Raw genomic sequence first — 21,086 nt, 5'->3', positions numbered from 1 at the left:
GATGGGTGAGGCTATGGAGTGTATTGGTGCAGAGCAGTAAAGAAGACGGGCAGCCCTTCTCATCTGCCCCATCGTAAAAATAAGACATTCCCTGAAAATAAGCCATAGTGTGTCTTCTTGAGGAAAAATAAATATAAGACAGTGTTTTATTTTCAGGCAAACATGGCATGACAGCCTCAGTTTAGTTACTCTGGCTTCCAGGGATAGTTGAGACCTGATCTGTTCTGGGGCCTATTTGTTTGTCTTACTGGCCATCCATGATATTCTCAGCACTCTTCTCCAGCACAGATTAAACGAGTTTATTGCGTTTCTATTGGCTGTTTTTACTGTCCAGCTCTCACATGTGTACACTGTGATGGGGGATACAACGGCTTGGACTATCCTTACTTCAGTGTTCAGAGTTATGTATTTACACTGTATAATCCTGACCATTTCTTTAAAGACTGCCCTGTTCAAAAAAGAATTAGAGAAAAGAATTGCACCGATTTCATAATCCCTACTGTAGACAGTAACCCTCTTGTTAACTATGTAGAAGAGTCATGTTGTTTATAGACTGTAACATGCTGCCTGACAATGTGGCGTAGTAGATAGACCAAGAGCATGGATAAACAGCCCTCTAGGTTCATAGGTTTGAAACTTGCCAGGTAACCTTGGATTTTACCACCTAACGTACTTTATGGATATGCCCTGAGGAGAAAGTTGGAAGCCAGATTTGCCAGCATGACCTTCATGCTCGAAATTTGGAAGAAGCCAGATTTGCCAACTTGACCTCTTTGGAGGTGTGCCACGTTTTTCTCCTCCCCTCATCCCAAATCGATCTGTTGATAATCACTGAATCCTCCATAAGGTCAATGATTTGCCCACAGGTTCTCATCCGGTCAGTCATCTGATGCTCATTTCCTCTAAATCCCACACCCTAATTGATAAATGCTGTGAAATCAACCTAACCTGGCGAGATAGATTTTTCTTACTTTAGTCTTCCGCTTCAAGCCTTTTAGTTCTACAAGTCCTATACTGTATTTTATAATTCCTACACAAAGACCAGTCTAGGCTGCAATTCTGTGCTTACCAGAGTGTAAGTTCCATTGAAAATAATAGGTTTTACATCCAAATAAATATATACTGGATGCAATATTAGATTATTTTTTTAGAATCTGCATACATAGATTAGTCCAGAAAGGCACTTAATATTATATTTTTGCAATTTCTACACTTACATCACTGATTTGCTTGTTGACCTTGGTAGTCCTCAGATGTTCTGGAGTATCCACAACACTTGTAAATTTGTCTTTCTGCTTTTCATACAGCCTTTTGTACTTGTACTGTTGAAAGAAAGAGTGAAAACGAACAAGTCACAGTGAATTACATATATTGGCACTCACAGATACACACCTTTTTAGAAGAGAGCCAGTATTAGCCTGCTTGCCTGTTGTCAACAGCTGTCACAAGTCAGCCAAAACTGTGTATGTGGGGAGCCAAGCCCACACAACGGAAATGCCAGCTAAGCTGCCTTTTGTTACACACTGACTTCAAAGAAAGCCACTGAGGTGCAGTGGACAGAGTGCTGGAGTTGGGCTGGTGACTTTCTGTTCAAGCCACCCCTCAGCCACGTAACTCCAGGGGTGGGTTTTTGAGAGTCATTATCTCTAACCTTTTCCCACAGTCTTGATGCAAGGATAAAAATGGGATAATCCCACATATCCTTCCCTGGACAGGATATGAATGTGATAAATAAAGCAACTAAACTAGCAGGATTTGACACACATAAACAAAACCTCAAACTTTCCAGTTGCACTGGAAGTCAAGGGATCTACTTAGGTGAATAAGCACAAGAGGTAAGTAACAACCTTTAGAATATATTTGATACAAAATGTTTAGCCATGTATTAAAATCAATAAGGCTGGGCCAGCTTTTGACAGTGTAGGTAGCTGTCCAATAGAATATATATGGGAATACATACAATGTCAGTTTGTACCTGTGGTTATTATATTAATACTACATAAATCCTTAATTGTGCACCCAACTAATACTCTAACTGAAGTATACCCGGAGGGGGGAGGATGTAGCTGGTAATTGTACTGATGATTTTTAAATATTAAAAAATTAATAAATATAACAATGAGATATGGAGATGAGTAATTTGGTTAAAGATTATGCCACACAAGCAAAAATCCTGGCTCAGTTCCTGTGAAATCTGGGAAACAGGCTTCAAAATTCAAAACTGGTCAGAGAACAGGGCTGATACATTTAGCTTTTTGCTTCATTTTTAGTGCATGCAAATAAATAGAAAGAGAACACAAAGCATGCATGCAGACAAGAATGACATTATATGCAATGAATGGCAACATACACAAAATGATAACAAGAATATTCTAAAGAAGGGATTGGCTATCAGTACAAGAGGTACAGAGCACTTGTGTCAGAAACAGCATACAGGGAACCAGCCCTTCAAACAGTAATTCCTCCCACTCCTTAGTGTGTTGTACAACTTCGATAGTATTTGGTGTTGAAATTGGCTGACATTCCAAACCAGAAAGAAATGCCAGTGATTCTAATGTACACTATTTCTAAATAAATTTTCTAACTACTATTACTTTTATATACTTATCTTTTCAAATCAATATAACCTAACTTGATATAAATACATTTATGATCGAAGCCGTTCTCCTATGCAAAGATGTTAATGTCATTATACCATTTTACATCAAACTATTTCATCTTTATTTGATTGTGTATTCCACCCACTGGAATTTAAACAACATCAAATGTATCAACTATAGTGGTAGCTACACATTATGGAACTAATACTGGAGAGCTGATACTACACTCTTTGAAGTTCCTCTTTCAAGAAAAGAAATTGCCTTAGTGTGCTGTACAACTTTAATAGTTTGCTTTTAAAATCAATGTTTTAATTCTATAGACAGTTTAACACTGTTTTAATCTTAATTTTTATATGCTTTCAGAAACATTTTTATTTATATTTCCTTTTTTCTTGTGGGCTGCCTTGGGTACCAGCTTTGGGGGAAAGACTAGATGTAAATAAATAGATATTGTAACTAAAGTGGCAATTCTGTACATACATACCTGGGATTAAATCTCACTGAGCTCAATAGAACTTACTTCTGAAAGGATATATCCATGATTGCACTGCAAATGAGTTAAATATTCATGTTTATAAAATAACTTGTGGGAAAGCTGCAAGGAATGAACTGGGATTGCCTGAAAAGCGAATGCCAGTCTTAATGCTTTTGCCCCTGGTTAATATATACATATCTGTAGAATGAGGCTGGAATTCTTCTTACAAAAGACACACAGTGGTGAAATGTATGCATCAAATGCAAGCAGAATACTACTCTACTATCTGAAAAAGCATAATACTGTAATAATCCCTCACCCAGGGAAGATGGCATGTTTAAAAAATACTACAACTTGGCACAATGCAATTGTAATTATGAGACTGAAATCCAAACAGGCCAGCTGACAGACCATCCTTCCAATAGCAACCAAAGAAGATTCGATTTTTGCAAAGCAGCAGTTAAAAGATTATCTGGGTTTGGGATACAATATGTGCCCATGGGCTTGGTATACATACAGATATATGCCCCAAGCATGAGGATAGTAAAGACTGTGCTACCTAGAGTCATAGGTGAATAGCAGGTTACTTTATTATCCTCTCTTAGGAGTAACAGTATCAAGTTTCATTAGGTGGGAGAAAATGCAAGATTGAATGAAGTGGGGCTAAATCCTCTGCCTCTTCAGCCAGATTCTTTGGAAACCCTCCATTTTTTTCCTACTTCATCCCAAAGGTTTTGTTAGATGCTGTCCCTTTGTTTTGTTTTGCTCACCTAACTTAATTATGGCCATTCCCAAATGAGCTGACTGGTATCAAAGGAGTCTCTGTTGAGTTCTATGTGAGCCTGGCATCTCTTCCCTCAACTGTTTCCATGAAGTCTATTGTCAGAGTGCAGCAGTGAGAAATGATAATGTGTATGATATGAATGCATTTTGGATATTATTGTTGTTGTTATTATCATTATTATTATTCCTGTAATACATTACCTGGCTCCATTGATATGTGTTGTATAATGCTGTCAGCATATCTGGTCTCATTATTTCATTGCATCCATGTTGCAGGAACAACTTGGCACTAGACTTATATTTTCTCTGTTCATGCAAACAGCAACGAAGCACAAAAGAGACTTGTGAAGACAAGAGGGAGAGCTCTAGATCCCAGAGTAATGAGATTTAGGCCTTTGGGATACTCATGTATTCCCAGAATTGCACCAATGGACAACATTCCTAATGGCAGAATTAATCATGACATTCCCTCTTATCAAAAAATAAGAGATAATACACACACAGGCTCTATTGCCTTTGTGTTTTAATAATAATAAATGACACCGGACTCATGCATATGTAGACTGATTTTGTGTCTAGAACAACTACATATCAAGACCTACTAATGTTTGGGGGTTTTGTTTTATTTTTAAAATGTACATTGGTGCATTATGAGAACACAGAGTATGGCTAGGCTCACTCAAAAAAACTATTGTGCTGTTTTGAGTGGCAAAGTACAGACAGTTTTTAAGAACAAGCACAAAAAAATATTTTCAATGTCATAGGTAGAACCAATGACATTGTGAACCACAGGCATTTCAGACAGGCAAAGAGAGACATCCAAGAGTGACAATGGCCACAATCTGAATGTTGTGGCCAACACCGCCACTGTACCTGACTGCTAAGTTCACCTCCCCATTTGGCCAGCAAGGTTTTGGGGTCATCCACCACAAGAGAATACTTGTCCTTCTTCTTCTCATATTCAGATTTGTACAATTTCTGCTCAGAGCAGGACATTCGACAGTAGCAAATTTAGAATTGGAAGGACAAAGATGTATTGAGATCACTTCTTCAACAAAGCAAAAATCCCTTAGCTACTAATTGAATGAATCCTCCCATTAAAAATATAACAGGAAAAGAAATAGGCAATCTAAAAAAAAAACATAGATTAATTTTTATAGGGCAATCGTATGCATCTCTCCTCAGAAATAAGCACCACTGAGTTCAGTGGGGCTTACTCCAAGGTAAGTATGCATAGGGTTGTAACATTCAATGTACAACACCACCAGATGCCAGTGTACAATATGTAGACTTTTTACTGCCATCTTTCCATAAATCAACATTCTAATTTCATCTCCATTTGAAAGATGTGAAAGAGATGTGTGTGTGTGTGTGTGAGAGAGAGAGAGAGAGAGAGATTATGTGCACCATCTATAATTTAATAGTAAATTAACAAGTTGGGGTATTTTATTATGTATAATGTTGAAATAGCATTATACAAAGAGGCCACAGTACAGCAAAAAGTTAGGTAGACTGAAGCTCTCAGCTTCAATGAGATTAATTATTACTATACTGAGACCAATTAAATCCAATTGTCACTGTCAAATAAAGTAAACCCACTGAGTCAATGAAAACTTGGCAGGTCAACATTTATATAAGTTCTATTGATTCAATGGGACCATTCTACTAAACATACAATCTATTGCAAATTAAAATGGAATGAATAATATTCCTTATTAAATTAGCATTAACACTGGTTATTGAGTCATATACAGTTCTCTTTACTATGTAATATATATCACTTAACATTTATTAATACCAGTGCTTATTTTTACAAGCTGCACTGTTACATTCACTTATTATGTAATCTGTTAAACAAATCAGCTCTGGGGACTTTTGTTCAAAATAGAACCAAAGTGAATTCTACAGAACAAGGACTAGGAGTTACTTTTTTAAAAACAGAGCCTTGCAATTTGCCCACTCCTTTCCCTCAACACATACACACACCATCTTTGCACATCCTATGCCCTATGGCAAGCTAATTGAGAAACAAACTTAGACATCAGAACTTCTGGGGCAAAGGCAGCTGGGGCATATGGATCATTATGGACAAATCTAAAGTATTATCTGGATTTGGGCTTCAATCAGAAGTATATTCCACTAAATGAAATTTACTTCCATGTAAATGCACTGAAACCTTTGTTTCTTCAGCTAGTATGTCTAGGAAATTGTAATTGAATCAGGCTCTACAAACTGAATTAGGCTCTACAAATCAAAGTTCATCTGAGAAGACTTCCACCCATGCAACAGGAGAAAATCTTATGTGGCTCCCTCCCAAATATTCCTGCCCAAATCTGCTCTGGAAGTTTGGAAGACTCTTTGGAGCTCTAGATCAGGGGTGGGGTGGCCAGGGGACTTCCAGTAACGGGGTGAATTCTATCCATTAGTCTTGTCTCTTCCACTTTCAGAAGGATATAAAAAAATGACTCATTGTCGTGTGTGATAATTATCCTAGAGAAGTCTTTCATTCTACTTACCTCATTTACCAACTGAGTTGCATACTTAACATGCCTATTAACTGGAGTGTCAGCAACATACTGGAATTTGGACTTCATTTTTTCAAAGGATTCCTTGTACTTACACTAGAGGAATTTAAAAAAAAGGAGGTTAACAACCGTCAATAAGGGCATGATAAAAACACAATAATCAAATATTGAAACATTAATGAGGTGTAATGGCAAGAAAAACATATTGCAATCATGTCCTATGTAAATATGCTGTCACAAGGGTTACACCCACAGGGCAGAATTAATGCAGTTGCTATGGAATTCTGGGATTTGTAGTTTGTTGTGGCACTAGAGCACTCTGACCGAGAAGGCTAACTATCTCACAAAAGTACAGATCCCATAAATCCATAGCCTTGAGCCATGGCAGTTAAAGCATTATCAAACTGCATTATTTCTGTAGTGCGGATGCAGCCTAAGTGATGTTTACCAATTTAATGCTGTTAGTTAGTGTTAACTAGCCCACACTATTGGCTTGCATGACCCTTTACCATGCAACATTTTAGGAAGAAATTAAAGCTCTTCACAATAATAAAAACAATGCAGGCCTGTATATGTTTACTCAGAAGTAAGTTCCAGACATATACTATGGAACTGACTTCCAAATATAGAAGCATGGTTACAGCCTACAGGGTGCAACTTCAGAGTTCAGATTTAGGATTAAACAGATTTAAATGCAAAATCGATTTATTTACAGCAGCGTATATAAATAGTAACAATATAGCATTTTTAAATATAGAAGGTTTTTCTGCTATAACAATCAGAAAATAATTTCTTGGCCTTCTTTGTGATTATTTTTTGGAAGTATGTCTGTTGAGAGTATATGGTATTGTGCTGCTGACCTAGATGATTGCATGGCTAAATTGTTTAGGTGGGTTGAAAACTGTTACACAGCAATTGGTAAATCTTGTTTTTCTTTTCTTTCTCTTTTGTCTTGGCATAAAATAATTTGGAAGTTGAATTGATTATAAAAGCTGTCTTTCCATATGTTTTCTTGCTTTGCATGCAGAATTCTTTACTAGTAAATACCTAGTCTATTCAATTTAATCTGTGACTGGAGACCCCCACTTGAACAATTGGAAACAAGCATACATACCGGGCTGTACAGTGATTTATTCTTTTCTGCAAGAACAAGATCAGGTGTATCCCATGCATAACAACCAATGCCTCTGAGCCATGTTAAGTCTTCTTTGTATTTCACCTATAAAAACAAAAGAAAAAGAAGAACATTTAAAATGTGAGAAAGCTTCAAGTAGATAGATATGCCTGGGGCTGAGTTGCCAAATCAAACTTTTCAAGACTTCACTTTTTTGTTCAACTCTCAAAATCCATGGGCCACAATGGCTAGGAGATTCTGGGAGTTGTAGCCTGAAGAAGCAATCTCTTCTGCATACCTGTAATCTAAATAGTCCTACTAAATTCAGTGGGACTTTTTACCGCTTTAATAACTGCAGTTTAGTGTTACAGTGAATATTAATCACCTGAAATAATTACCTTGCAAATACATTTGAAATAACTACTACTACCACTAATAATACTAATACTACATTTAGAAGGAAGAAATAGAAACTTCTTTTCGAATATTAATAATAATTATGGAACCAACAGAAAATCTCAAATTAATTATGAAAAGAAAGGCTGGATCTGTTCTGAAAATTTGTGGCATTAAATTATTTCTTTTATTTTTCCTGCCCAAACCTATAAACAACAATCTAAAGTAAGAGAAATGATGTGAAAAGATTAGAAACAAATGCAACTTAATCACAATTGGAAGCCCAATAAATCTTGACTTCACTCAATAGGAAATGAGATTCCCCTGAAAGCTCCTCCCAAATAGCAAAATCATGTCAGCCGAAATAAAACCCCAGCATCCATTTTAAATGAAGTATCAGAGATTCCCTCAAATGATTTACTGCATCCTATTTTAGGAGCCTTGTCAACGTGAGATATTCCAGTGTCAAGATCCGTGCACACTCACATCACTGACAGCATCGGTGACTGCACGGTGGTGGAAATGGTCTGGACGGTCTGGAATGGATCTCCAGATTCCAAGTTGGCTAATGTACTTTTCCTTATATTTTACCTACAGAAAGAATGTTTTAAAAACTGATTAAACCACACAAAAGCAATGAGAAGTAGAACACATCATCTGACATTATGCTGCATGCTTACTAAGAGGTTAAGCCCCACTCAGTCCAACTGGACTTATGCCCTAATAAATGCATTACAGTCTGTGTGTCTTTTTTAATGAAAACTTTGGCAGCATATCCAGGTAACAGAGCTAGGCAAGAAGAAAAGAGAGAAATGGGAAAAGTCTGACATGCAGGAGAAACAACTGGGAGGGTCAGTTTGGCAGAAACCTATTTGTAACAGAGAAACAAATTCTGTGAAAAGGAAAAACAAAAACAAGTTGTAGGTGTGCAGACTTAATGAGAAAGGCAGATTATGGTGCTCTTAGTCCACTGTTATTTTCATTTCTTCTTTCTTTCAGGGAATGTCAGCAGGGGAAAAATCACATTGATTAGAGAGGTATAGCTCTGGGCAGCACAACTCTCTTATATTAGGTGGGAGAAGAAACAGTAAGAGAGTCTTAATATAAATAAAGAAGTAGTACCTATACTGAATGGAAATAACAGTGTGTGCATTGTATTTTATAGTTACAAAGGACAGGTGCATCCAGGAAGCTGTATACATACTTTGCTGATATCATCAGTGACCTTGCGATGATACACAATATCCAGGGCATCTTTCACAGTGTGGTATTTACCCTTTGCTTTTTCAAAGGTTTCCTTGTAGCGCAGCTGATAAAAAGGAGAACAAGTAGGAAGATGTCAGTTTCAAAATATCATACATATAATTGCTAAAACCATTTTCACATATTTTGTTCAATTGCTGTACCTGGCTGATGTGCAGACAGATAGGCAGATAGGCAAAGATAAGCAAAACAACAAATTCTTCTGCTTAATCACATTCAGACAATTAATATTTGTAATTTTCCACATAGTTTCCCATACAACATGACAATCTCCATAAATATAAATCTCTTCTTGCAGACCCCACCCTCCAATCTAAACAGTATTTTATTTGATGAAGTCCAGCCAAAGATATTTTATTGCCTGTGGCAAGGACAAGTAGAAAATGAAGATAAGGATTTGATTCATTTATGTCCCACCTTTCCCCCAATATTGGGGCTTGAGATGGGACACACATGCTTTCCATAAAAGCTGACTGGACTAGTAGCTGAATCTTTACTTCAACGGAGATAAAATGGACTTCATCCTGGAGGATAAACAACTGTGTACTCTCACACTTTGCCACTGTGGCCCCACTCCAAGCAACTTTCATTTCAGCCAACTGCTTCATTCGGCCTAGTGCTAGGACCAGCCTTTTTAAAAATTAATCATTTCATAGTAAGACTTCTGCTTGTTTTAGTTTGACAAGAAAATAAGTCTTTGGCAGAGACATATAGTTCCACTTTTGTTTTCAGTTTCTACATTCTATGCTGCCAGCATAGCCAATCTAACATATTCCCTCCAAATAGGTGTGTTCCATAAAAGAAAATTAGAATGTATGGCTATATCCTTTGAAGGCCTCTATGGGTATATAGTCTTTTTAGCAGTGGGGCCTCTGAGAGAGTCCTAAGGGAGCCTGCAGACAGACTGTACAGTTGCTACCCCTGTTGCAAGGGTACTGTCTCTCTTTTCCTCCCTCATTTTCCTTTTTAAAAATGAACTCCAAGTTATTAGTGCAACCCACATATTGCTGAAGGGATTAGGAGGCATAACTTCAAAATTTTATCCCCCCAAAATGCCACTGGTTTGGATAGTACTTAAAGTTCAATTCAGTTAGTACAATCAAAGCCTTTCCTAGCCCAGTTTATTACTTCCCACATTCTGCTCAGGAAAAAATAAATATCATTTTTCCCACCAGATACTTACATCACTAGCATTCAAGTAGGCTTTCTTGGCCCTGATGAGGATTGGTGTGTCAGGAATAGTTACATACTTGTGCTTCAACTTCTCATACTGGGCTTTGTATTTTTTCTAAATTCAGTAGATAAAAGAGAAGAAACACAACATTAGAGCTCACATCACAGCAAGAACATTATCCAACCTAACTTTTAAAATATACTGCTAATTAGTGCCAGAATCGGCATTCATTCATAGAAAACAGAATAGGCACACAAGGCACAATAGACAAATGCAGGCCTAAGAATGCTTTGCAACAGTTTGGCTAAAAAAGCTCAAATGTTTCTCAAGGAACTAGACAAACATCTCACTCAGAATACTATTGAATTGTAGGGAAGATGGCTGGTCTTACCTCACTGGCAAAGTGCTTCACATGCTTAGCAAGCTGCAAAGCAGGTGTCTGATTTCCAGCATGGTGGTGAGGTCTTTCCTTGGTGGCAAGTTCAATATACAAGTACTGTAAAAAAGGACACAAAAGAAAATTCATACATGATTCATACATTCCAAAGGCTTCGTACTAAATTCTGCATAATTCTATCTGTTTTGTTCATACAGTCAGACAGATTAACCATTGGTTTATATGCCTTAGTATATCTATTCTAATATGCTACACCTAGCATTTTTCCAATATTCTTGGCTGAGATATTTTAATGAATGATGTTAGTGGCTGAACTCAGACTTTCAATATGAAGATAATATCCTTTGCCACTAAATTATGGCTCCTATGATATAACTGCAAAGATAACTAATTAACAGCAACAAAATTAGCAAACTCTAAAATGCCACAAAACCTCTGCCTAGCTTAACTCTGGCCACAAGTTTTAAGTAGTAGCCTTCATCCAAGTAATTACCAGATTACCATATGGTTGTTTCATTCCCTAACTTGATAGATCAAGAAAAAGTGTTCAGTTCATCTCACAGATTGTATTGGGGCATCAGGAAGAAATGCCCTATCTTATGTCCCAAGCTATTATTAAAATAATTAATTCTGGTTTCAGGTACTTGCTATCTATCTATCTATCTATCTATCTATCTATCTATCTATCTATCTGAGGGTACAAAGTATAGATACAGAGAAAGAGGTTTGGAATGAAGACAATTCCTGGAGGTGGAGGAGAACCTAAAGAATCCATTATTACAAAGCACAGGAAATACTCTAGGCAATGACAAGGCCCTGCAAATAATTTATAATTGTCATTTGCACAATTGCAAAACAGATATCAATGGCAGGATGAAAAGCTCTTAAAATATACTTTTCAATATGATGGGCAGATCCAGTAATGGTAGCTGGTACCCCAAATACATGATAACAGCCACACAATCTTTAAAGAAAAGGGTTCCTTTCAAGGACGTCATAGTATTTGGCAGATACTTCCTCAGTTTAAAAAAAAAAACAGTTTGGCACAATGAGAGGAAAACTGGGTATTTCTGTTTTGTGGAGATTCTCTGAAATTGAAATGGTAGTTTATATGTATATTGATTTTCTATCTGTTCTCATTAAGCTAGCTGTAAGCATTTATTAAAGATATGCTACCAATGTGAGGACATGTTTCACATTGTATTGACAGGTGCACTTTTCTTTAAATCAATTTTGTCACCATTATCTGCACCTGGAAAGAATTACATAAAATGGAAATCTATTAGAAAGCATTGTACATTACTGAATGACAATTCAATACAAATTGTCCAAGGTTATTTCCATAAATAAAATGCTCTTACCTTACTCTGCAGTTTCTGTCCTCTCTTGGCCCTTTCAAAATCCGGTGTATCAAGGATAGATGTGTACTTTGTCTTTTGCTCTTTGCCTGCAGCTCGGTATACAAGCTGGAGGGAGATACAACAGGGCAGTTATGCATTCCATAACAATTTTTTCCAGCAGTGTAATAAATGAATTAGAAGACGAAAATGCAAAACAGCTAATGAACTGCCAAGGAGGAAAAATCCCCTTTGATCTGGTTGACTGAGAGTCAGTCTTCACCATCACTTATTGATCTATCTGCTGTCAAGAGATAACCTTATCACATCCCACTGGAAGCTAGTATGATAATGTGATTAGAATACTTGGCTCTGGTACCTGATTTTTGATAATTCTCTGAAGAACCTAAGGTTGATTACATGTAATATGGTGAAAACAGACTGAATCTGGGAGCTAAGATGTCCGTCTCAACAGAGTGGATTATGATGGTGGATTTGTGAAACCAGTCTAGCTTTTTTAAAAGTGTTTGCATGCTGCAAGCCCTTACACTGATCTGTCTATAAAGAGTAAGCCCTTCCTTAGGCTACCCCTTTCCTCATTCAAGGCTCATTTCCTTTAAGCTGCAGCAGATAACTATATAATCATTCTAGATGACCAAAGATCCCTTTGAATTCCCTTTCACTTCAAATATTTTTTATGGCAGACAGATTAAAAACACCGTACTCACTTCACTCAAATGGGTCTTTAATTCCTGGATGTTCCTGTACTCAGGAGTGTCCAGAACCAGACGATATTTATCATGCATCTTCTTTGCGGCTTCGGTATAGACATAGTTAGACTGAAAATGAGAAAGTACTTGTGTCAAAAATAACATGGAACCTCCATTAGCCCCAGTAACACAACAATAAAGATCACAAAGACACATCATAAAGCGAGCTAATTAATAGCTAATAAAATGCTGAAAATGGGGCTGTTTTATATCCTGAAATCTGCATGCAAATAATTAAGGGCTTAAGGAAACATTCAGTACAAATGATGGTAATGGAAAGAAAAACACATACCCAGAGCTTTCGTAAATGCCGAGCACGGACCATATCAGGAGTATCATACAGGAAGCAGCCCAGGCCTCTCAGCCACTGTAGATCACTTTTATATTTAACCTGCCAAACAATTATAGGCATTTCATATAGGTCTTTTACAATACATTTATTAAAGAAATCAACAGTCACATCATGGCTTACAATTACAGGGTTTTGAATTTTCCAAGAATTTAAAATTGGAAATTTAATTTAAAGTATATAAATATATATAATTGCATAATTTAACATTTGAAAAGATGACAAACTAAAGACAGTAAAGAAGCTAGGATGCATAACTATGGGAAAGATGTGTCTAATCTAGGGGGGGAGGTTACTAAGGGAGAGGGACTGTATCAAGAACATTTATCCATCACCACTGCAAAGATGTGATGCAGTAATGAAGGTCTATTTTCTCCCTCAAACACAGGTCTAAACACAGAATATAAGTAGATGTGGATGTGGTCCTTGGAGGAAAAAATAGGTCAGTCTGTGTGAGACAACATTTGGCATTGTGGCTATAGTGGCTAAGGAATTCTAGGAGATGTAGAGCACAAAAGCAATGTTTCAAAGCTCTGTTATGAGGTGTGGAAAGTTATGTAAGAGCCTTATTGGACTAGAAAAGAAAATGGAAATGGCACCTTTCTCTGTACCTTACCATATGACATCATAGCACTTCAGTTCTCTTCTCAATGGAGACAGTAATCATAGTGAGTCTTTTGTCAAACAGATTTTTCTGGCTAGATAAAAAGACTCACTTAGATGACTGTCTCCCACAGGAAGAGAACAGAAGTGGAAAAGCATCATACAGTAAGGCACAAATAAAGCCACTATTCTCCATTTCCGTTTATGCTTGCTTTTATCTTGTAATAAGACTCAAAATTAAAAGATGTGCCCACTTTTCAGCCTACATATGAGCATGCAGACACCTCAGGAAACTTTCAACTCTCTAGTGCAGAAATGCACTATTTGACTGGATAGATTATATGGAATTGTTTTTAAATCAGATAGAGAGAAAAAATTAAGTTGAGCATTAGGAAGATCATGTTTCTAACTATAACAAATCTTGAATAAATTGCCTAAGGAGATTCATTGTATACTTCCTCCTTGGACTGGACAGAGATGTATCAAATTTGGAATATCCTGTTTTGAACAATGAAATACATTTACTTTATATTCCATGAGCACATTAACTTAAAAGACAAAACTTAATTTCAATATCTCTTTTCATAGTATATTGGAAACTGTGGTTCAGGAGTGTGAGCTGGAGTCTCTAACAAAGAGAACTACTAATCACAGGACTCCATTGGATGGAGCCATGGCAGATAAATCGCATTAAAATGACAAAACTGTGTAGTCAAAGTGATCTTGTGGCACCTTTGAAACTAACTGTGGAAAAAGAAAAAGAAAAAGCTTTCACAGATTTGGTCCACTTCCTCAAATGTGTAGCATTCATGTACTTAAATATTAAGAAGGACAAGGAATAATCAGATGTTACTGTGGTAATCTTTGCTTTATAATCCTAGAAACATATGCAGAATCCCATTATGGATTAGAAGAAATCTGTTTTGAATATCTACATGGAGTAGAAATTCACAGTAAAAATCAGCCACTTGTGCTAATCATATAATCTCTTTTTAAAACAGCTGCTTACATCACTTGTAATTTCTCCAACATAACGACTGTGTATTGTCTGAGGAGTATACGGCATTGAAATCAAATGACCTTGCATCTTGAAGAAGTCAGTCCTGTAGATTAGCTATGATATAAAATGGAAGGAGCGATTAGAGAGTAAAAAAAACATCAAAAATAACATTATTGATGTTTTTACTTTACAATTGAATTTTAAAAAGGCATACATCACTGATAGATTCCTGGTTTGTTTTCACTTGGCGAATTTCTGGTGTGTCAGGTGTGGTATGAATCTTATCCTTATTTTTGTGGTAAGTCTCCCGATACAGCCTCTGTAAAAAAGAGAAAGTGTTCTTTAAGCCAATAACAGAAATACTTTCTGCTTTAAAATTACATGCATACCCTGAAGTTAATATATATATATGTATGTATAATTGACAGAATACATTTCCTGGGGAGCTAGAAATGAACACAGCCCTGATGCCCAGTTGTCCCAAGCTTTCAGTTAGCCAAAACATTCTTAAGAAAGGAAATGAAGAGGGCAGGCAGTCAGAAACATCCAGAGTCAAGAGTCAAGGTAATGTAGGGGAGAGAGGAATGCTGTGTTCCCACTGGTTTATATGATCAGGACGCGAATCATGGGTGCATCGTTTCCATTTGAGCGCGCATTGGATCCACATTGCTCCGATATCATCCCCATTGGAATTCGAATCTGAATCGATTTATCCTGAAAAACCCGAGTTATTGGTCGATAAACTGGTTTAAAAAAACAGCGGCTTTTTAGAGAGTTTTCCTGTGCCTCCCGAGTCTGGGAACGAAAGGGTGTCTGATTCGGGAACTTGGGGATGGGAGGAGTAGTGCTCAAGGGGCTGGCCTGGGGGTGTCACCCGTTTGTTCTTTTTCCTGCATTACTGGCACCATTTTCTTCCGTTCGCATAGCCTTTCCCCCAGTGGATTGGGAAGCAGGGTAAGGAGATCACACTACATTGAGCTCCAAACACAGTTAACACATCACTCCCTCTGCAACCTCCCTCCTGCTCCACATTCATAGACCGATGTGTGAGGAGAGCCATTGAACAACATTTTAAACTATACTTTTTTTTTCCTTTTTTTGCCTCTGCTTGAGCACCTGAGCAGCAGATGGGCTTTGCAGTACATGCCTGCATGATCGCCCCCCAGACAGCCCAGGGAGCAATGGGGGAGGCAAAAGGATTTGGGGTAATGGAGGCTCCTTCTCTCTTTCCCAGAGGAACTATGGGAAGACACAGAAGAGCCTTGGATGCAAAGGGATTTGGGGCAAATAGAGGCTCCTCCTCTCTTTCCCAGACAGACTATTCTTCCTTTCCCAGAGGGGAAAAGCGCCTAAGCAACTGATTGGTTGTGACATCAAGCGCTTAAGCGCTTGATTGACAGCTGATTTTTTTAAAAAGTGGTTCCAGAAGGGCAATGGGAATGAGGAGCAAAATAACCCACTTCAAATTACCACAGGGAAAATATCATTGGGAACGAAAACACGGGTAAAAAAACCCGGGTCTGTTTGCACCCATTTTTAATGGTAACGATGGGTCAGAATCTGAGTCAGAATCGCAGCGAAATAAGCCACTGTTTTTGCCCAGTGGGAATGCGGCTGAAGAAAACAAATTGTTGCTTGGTGCACCAGGGGATATCTTGTGGCATTAGAGAAGGCACCAAAATTAGGGAAGACCACTAGGGTTAAATATGTTCATCAAAATATTTTATAGCACATGAGGCCATGAATATACTGCAACTGCATACCATTATTTTATTCCAACAATTCCAACAGTTATTTTAAATAATTTTACAAAAACAAGTACTATGCAAATGCGACTTTCCATAATTACTACTTGCATTACCTCATTGAGAATTTTATTGACTTTTCTTGTAGTTACAAATGGAACAGCTTTGGGTCCAAAGTTGTAACCTTTAGCCTTGATATGTTCATAGACTTCCTTGTATTTCAACTATAAAAGAAATTCATACATCAGTTTCAGTTTTGTATTCAGTAAAAACTTTTCATGGTTTACTACAGAACCAAAAAATTAAAAATAATACATCTTAACAGAACATGTATGAACACATACTACCATTAAAATATCTGAAATTGCACTTAGACACCCATCTTTCCTATATTCTGATATTTAAACTATCTCCTTTTACTGTCATGTTATCAGCAGGACTATTTTCCATCCCTCTGTTACTGTAAAACAATCTATAATTATGTTCTAATAACATTTATAAAAGGAAGAAACCTAGGTATGGGTATGATAAAGGGGAAAAATGATTATTTATGAAGTGCTTTAACACAGTTTTTAATGTATTTTTCATCAAATACAGCTATCACACCATCTGTGTATAGTTTACAAGAAAGTGATAAGGGTTTTATAATGCTTTTGACTTAGACTTAGCAGCTGGATCCAGAGGTACCCTTCCAGAGGCAGGATTTTTTTTAAAAAAAATTCTCTCTGGGAGTATGTTGAATCCAGGAGGAAGAACTAAAATCTATTGGCATGCTTTGCTAGCAAAAGGTTCTGCACAAAGTCTCATGCCTTCACAAGGCATTGTGCAAATCTTTAAAAATCTGCTAAGAGAAGACATTGCACAGTTTCTCAAGATTCAAACTTCTGCTAAGGACATATTACGCAAAGTCTCACACTGGCTCTTGTTCAACAGTATGATGAACACTATCACCACTAGGATTTTTACCAGTATATTTTTAGATTTGAGAGCTAACATGATGTAGTGGTTTGAGCATTGGAGTAAGACACTGAGAAACCAGGGTTCAAATCCCCACTCAGCCATGGAAACCCACTGGTTGATCTTGGGCAAGTCGCTTTCTCTCTACCTCAGAGGATGGCAAAGGCTCTGAACAAAACCTGTGAAAGTTTCACCTTACGGTTGGCATTAGTCAGAAGTTATTTGACGTCACACAACAACAATTTTTAGATTCAGCCTATTGATAAGCCATGGAAGAGTAGGATACTCATAAAACATTATTTTAACCCCTGTTCTCCATGGCAATTTTGACTCTTCATCAAATTGTCCACAAATGGGTTCTTGCATGGTATGTTCTAAAAATAAGGAGTCATGATGCAGTCTAACTGAAGCATTTTGAAGTAGTATTGAATTCAGAAAAAGTAAAGTACTTTTTAAGTACAATTTTTTTAAAGAAATGCTTTAAAAAATTGAAAAACAGTCAAAAATCTATTTCTCAATTGTCAGGAAATACTTATGAGAAAAATCCAGGACCAATGGGAATCTTTACAGTTCAGAACTTATTCTGAGCAAAATTCATGTGTGGCCCTTTTTAGCGTTTTCTGTGCAGAAAATAATATTTCTGTAAAGAAATACTGTTTGTTTGTTTTGTGCAAGAAAAAGCATTGCACCCTCTTATGTGCAATTTTGCAAAATAAGTCCTGAACTGTGGATGCTCTCCAAAAATGATCCAGTTTTTAAACACTTTCTCACAGAGGGAAGAAAATTGCTGAAATTCTCTGCTGTCTTCAGGGACAAAATTAGTAAAAACTACACCCTTGAATAAAAAGCAAGTGTGTGCTTAAACATGGGACACTGAAGGAAACAGGGCTGAACAGAACTCGACATTGGCTCTCTTAAGGAAAGTGAATAACACACAAACTGGGCTAGTGGCAGAATAACATAAGTGGACGTCTGCTCATACAGCAGGGCTTTGCTGATCCATCTTCCCATCACAATCCCCTGGGTCACAAAAAAACCCAACTCTTAAGTACCAGGCCATCCACTAGAATAGGAAGGGAGGTGCAGCAGGAGAGGTTAGTTGACACAGGAATGGTTAATAGATGGTTAAATATTAGACCAATGTGTAATTATTAATATAGGCAAATAGAGACAGCAAAGGCAGAAATGTAGAGAACATGTTACATAAATTTAAGGCACCATTATGATTTGCTTAACGTTAGTTTTTCATTGTAAATTTATAATATTGTATGGGTATTCACTGCATTTATTTAGTGAATTTATACTGTAAACATTACTGCCATAACTGGCCATCAATGGAACCATATTTACTGAAAACTGTAATATCACAGTGAAGAATAATTCAGTCCATTACTCACATAACTGCCAATGTATTGGGCATGTTTAGCATGCTTGAAACCAGGAGTATCTGCTGGGAGTTTGTATCCAGTGGGAAGTGCACGTAAGCCTGCATTTCGGTAGAGAGCCTGCCAAAAAAGCAAAAAAAATTAGCAAAGATTTACAACAATGGTTAGCTCCTCATTTCTGCAACAAGTCCCTGGCTGCTTAAAAAATAATAATAATTAAAAAAAACAACCAAGAAACAAAGACAACAATGGCTAAATCCTCTTTGCAGCTAGTCCCTTGCTGTTTCAATGACACATATTACAATAAGGCACAAGATGTAGTCTTGAAGTGATGGGGCTTTGAGGAAAGAGCTCAAGCCATCACTCTTCATTCATTCATTCTGTTTTCCTAAGAGGCAACCTAGGAAGTCCACTCAAGGAAATATAGTGATTGAGGCTGTATAGAGTGGCTAGCAAAAGTAAGGGAAATGATATAAGGAAGAGGTGAGGAAGAATCTTGATTGGCCAGTTGGAGACGCTGAAATTGAGTGGACTTGCTAGGTTATATATCTTCACATGGAAGCAAGCTAAATATTATTTTCCCTGGAAAAATAACTTTTGTGAATGGCACATCTCAGAATCTTAGTCAGCATGGCTATGGATAGTCCCAAAAAGCTGTAGTCTAAAATAAAAACTTTTCCAAACTCTGGGCTAACATTCACCTCTTGTACCATTCTTTCAGGAGCATAATTCAGGGACTTACTTCATTCTGTATCTTGTATGCATGAGTTGCCCGCTCCAGGTCCACAGTCTTATCCACTGGCGTATATTTCCCCTTGATATTTTTCACATAGTCATGGCGGTAAACAGCCTGAGGAATTTAAAAAACAGAGTCAGTTAAGATAAAGCTCAGCAATAATAGAAGGTTTCTTATTGGGAATACCTTAGGTTTTCTTCAAAGTATATTTTCAAAGAAAAAAAACCTAGTGCTGTGATGTATGACCTGCTTGCTTTCCATAGAAAGAACATGATTTGCAATTCAAATGCACATGTATAATGAAACTACAAGAACGATTACAAAAAGGCTGAATGGGAAGCTGCTTTTGTTGTACTGAACTATACAACAATTAAGGTTTCATAACTATGCAATAATCTAGTAACAACTACTTAACAAGCCCAATCCCACATATCACATAAGTCCATTATCAGTAACACTACCAATTCAATGATTCCAGTTATTCATGGTAGTGAGTTAATTTTCCAATTTCTAAAATTTACCATTATCAAATTGATTTTTAAAACTAATGTTCCAAGATCTGGCAATTGCTAATAATAAGGGTGATTGCACAATCTTGAAAAATCAAAGCTGCAAGATCTAATTACACCAGGGATAGGAACTTCAGCCTTTGGGCCAATCCAGTTCTTCTGAGATCCAAATTCAGCTCTCTGAGCTTCCCCATGCAGCCTGATGGCACTATCCTCTAGTGGCTTTGCCCATTCTAAAAAGTCAAAATGCCTCTCTAATGGCAGTAAGATTAAGCTAAATATGCTTTTTTTTTGCCCCATATACTTGAACTTGTTTGCCTTGAAAAGTTCTATGAACTTTAATTTGGCCCTGTAGCTAAATGTTGTTTCTTGCACACTTATTACAGGAATGAGGCAAACAAAACTACAAACACTTACATCGCTCAGATTCATTCCACTCAGGACATTCTGAACATAGACAGGCGTGTCCATGACCACGGTGTATTTGCTCTTCATCTTTTCTGCTTTTGCCTTGTATTTGAACTATGAAAGGAGAGACAGATATGTGCATTTTTCTTACTTATTTCCATTACCATTTAGCAACATTTCTAAAAGTATGCTGAAATATTCCAAAACAATCTAATTGCAGCAAGTTTGATAACAGCCTATATAACAGAATCCCCTCAAAGCTGTTGGGAATAAGAAGTGAAAAGAATAAAAACAATTAAATTAACAAGATGAGATTTAAATTTAGCATCATCTGTCATGAACTATTAGTTACCCATCTCCGATTCTGACAGATAAATGAGTTTGCATTCCAAGATACCAAAGATCTTGGCAGAGTGAAAACATACTTCTCTCAATTTTGTTATTAAGTGCCCTTAAACTGTGTGTTTCCAAGGACTATATAAGGTAATTGTGTTGGGTGCAGAAGGGATATTATTATTATTATTATTATTATTATTATTATTATTATTATTATTATTATT

General features: G+C 37.0%; 1 protein-coding gene across 24 annotated transcripts in view; it reads right to left on the bottom strand.

The window, feature by feature from the left end:
* Positions 1-21,086, bottom strand: part of NEB (nebulin) — a 215,393-nt gene that overhangs the window by 51,575 nt on the left and 142,732 nt on the right. For all 24 annotated transcript variants that reach the window (XM_042478209.1, XM_042478218.1, XM_042478235.1 and 21 more), the window contains 17 exons: positions 20,536-20,640; positions 19,616-19,723; positions 18,886-18,993; positions 16,648-16,755; positions 15,001-15,105; positions 14,796-14,900; positions 13,127-13,225; positions 12,793-12,903; positions 12,089-12,193; positions 10,722-10,826; positions 10,340-10,444; positions 9,098-9,202; positions 8,380-8,484; positions 7,498-7,602; positions 6,375-6,479; positions 4,732-4,836; positions 1,218-1,322 (listed from right to left, as the gene is read on the bottom strand). In XM_042478209.1, the coding sequence (XP_042334143.1) occupies positions 1,218-1,322; positions 4,732-4,836; positions 6,375-6,479; positions 7,498-7,602; positions 8,380-8,484; positions 9,098-9,202; positions 10,340-10,444; positions 10,722-10,826; positions 12,089-12,193; positions 12,793-12,903; positions 13,127-13,225; positions 14,796-14,900; positions 15,001-15,105; positions 16,648-16,755; positions 18,886-18,993; positions 19,616-19,723; positions 20,536-20,640 (1,794 nt within the window). The remainder of the gene's footprint in view (positions 1-1,217; positions 1,323-4,731; positions 4,837-6,374; positions 6,480-7,497; positions 7,603-8,379; positions 8,485-9,097; positions 9,203-10,339; positions 10,445-10,721; positions 10,827-12,088; positions 12,194-12,792; positions 12,904-13,126; positions 13,226-14,795; positions 14,901-15,000; positions 15,106-16,647; positions 16,756-18,885; positions 18,994-19,615; positions 19,724-20,535; positions 20,641-21,086) is intronic.

The sequence above is a fragment of the Sceloporus undulatus genome, chromosome 1 (genome assembly GCF_019175285.1).
Source record: "Sceloporus undulatus isolate JIND9_A2432 ecotype Alabama chromosome 1, SceUnd_v1.1, whole genome shotgun sequence".
Taxonomy (NCBI): Eukaryota; Metazoa; Chordata; class Lepidosauria; order Squamata; family Phrynosomatidae; genus Sceloporus; species Sceloporus undulatus.
Note: the sequence above shows the minus strand (reverse complement) of the source record. Positions and strands in the feature narration are given on the sequence as shown.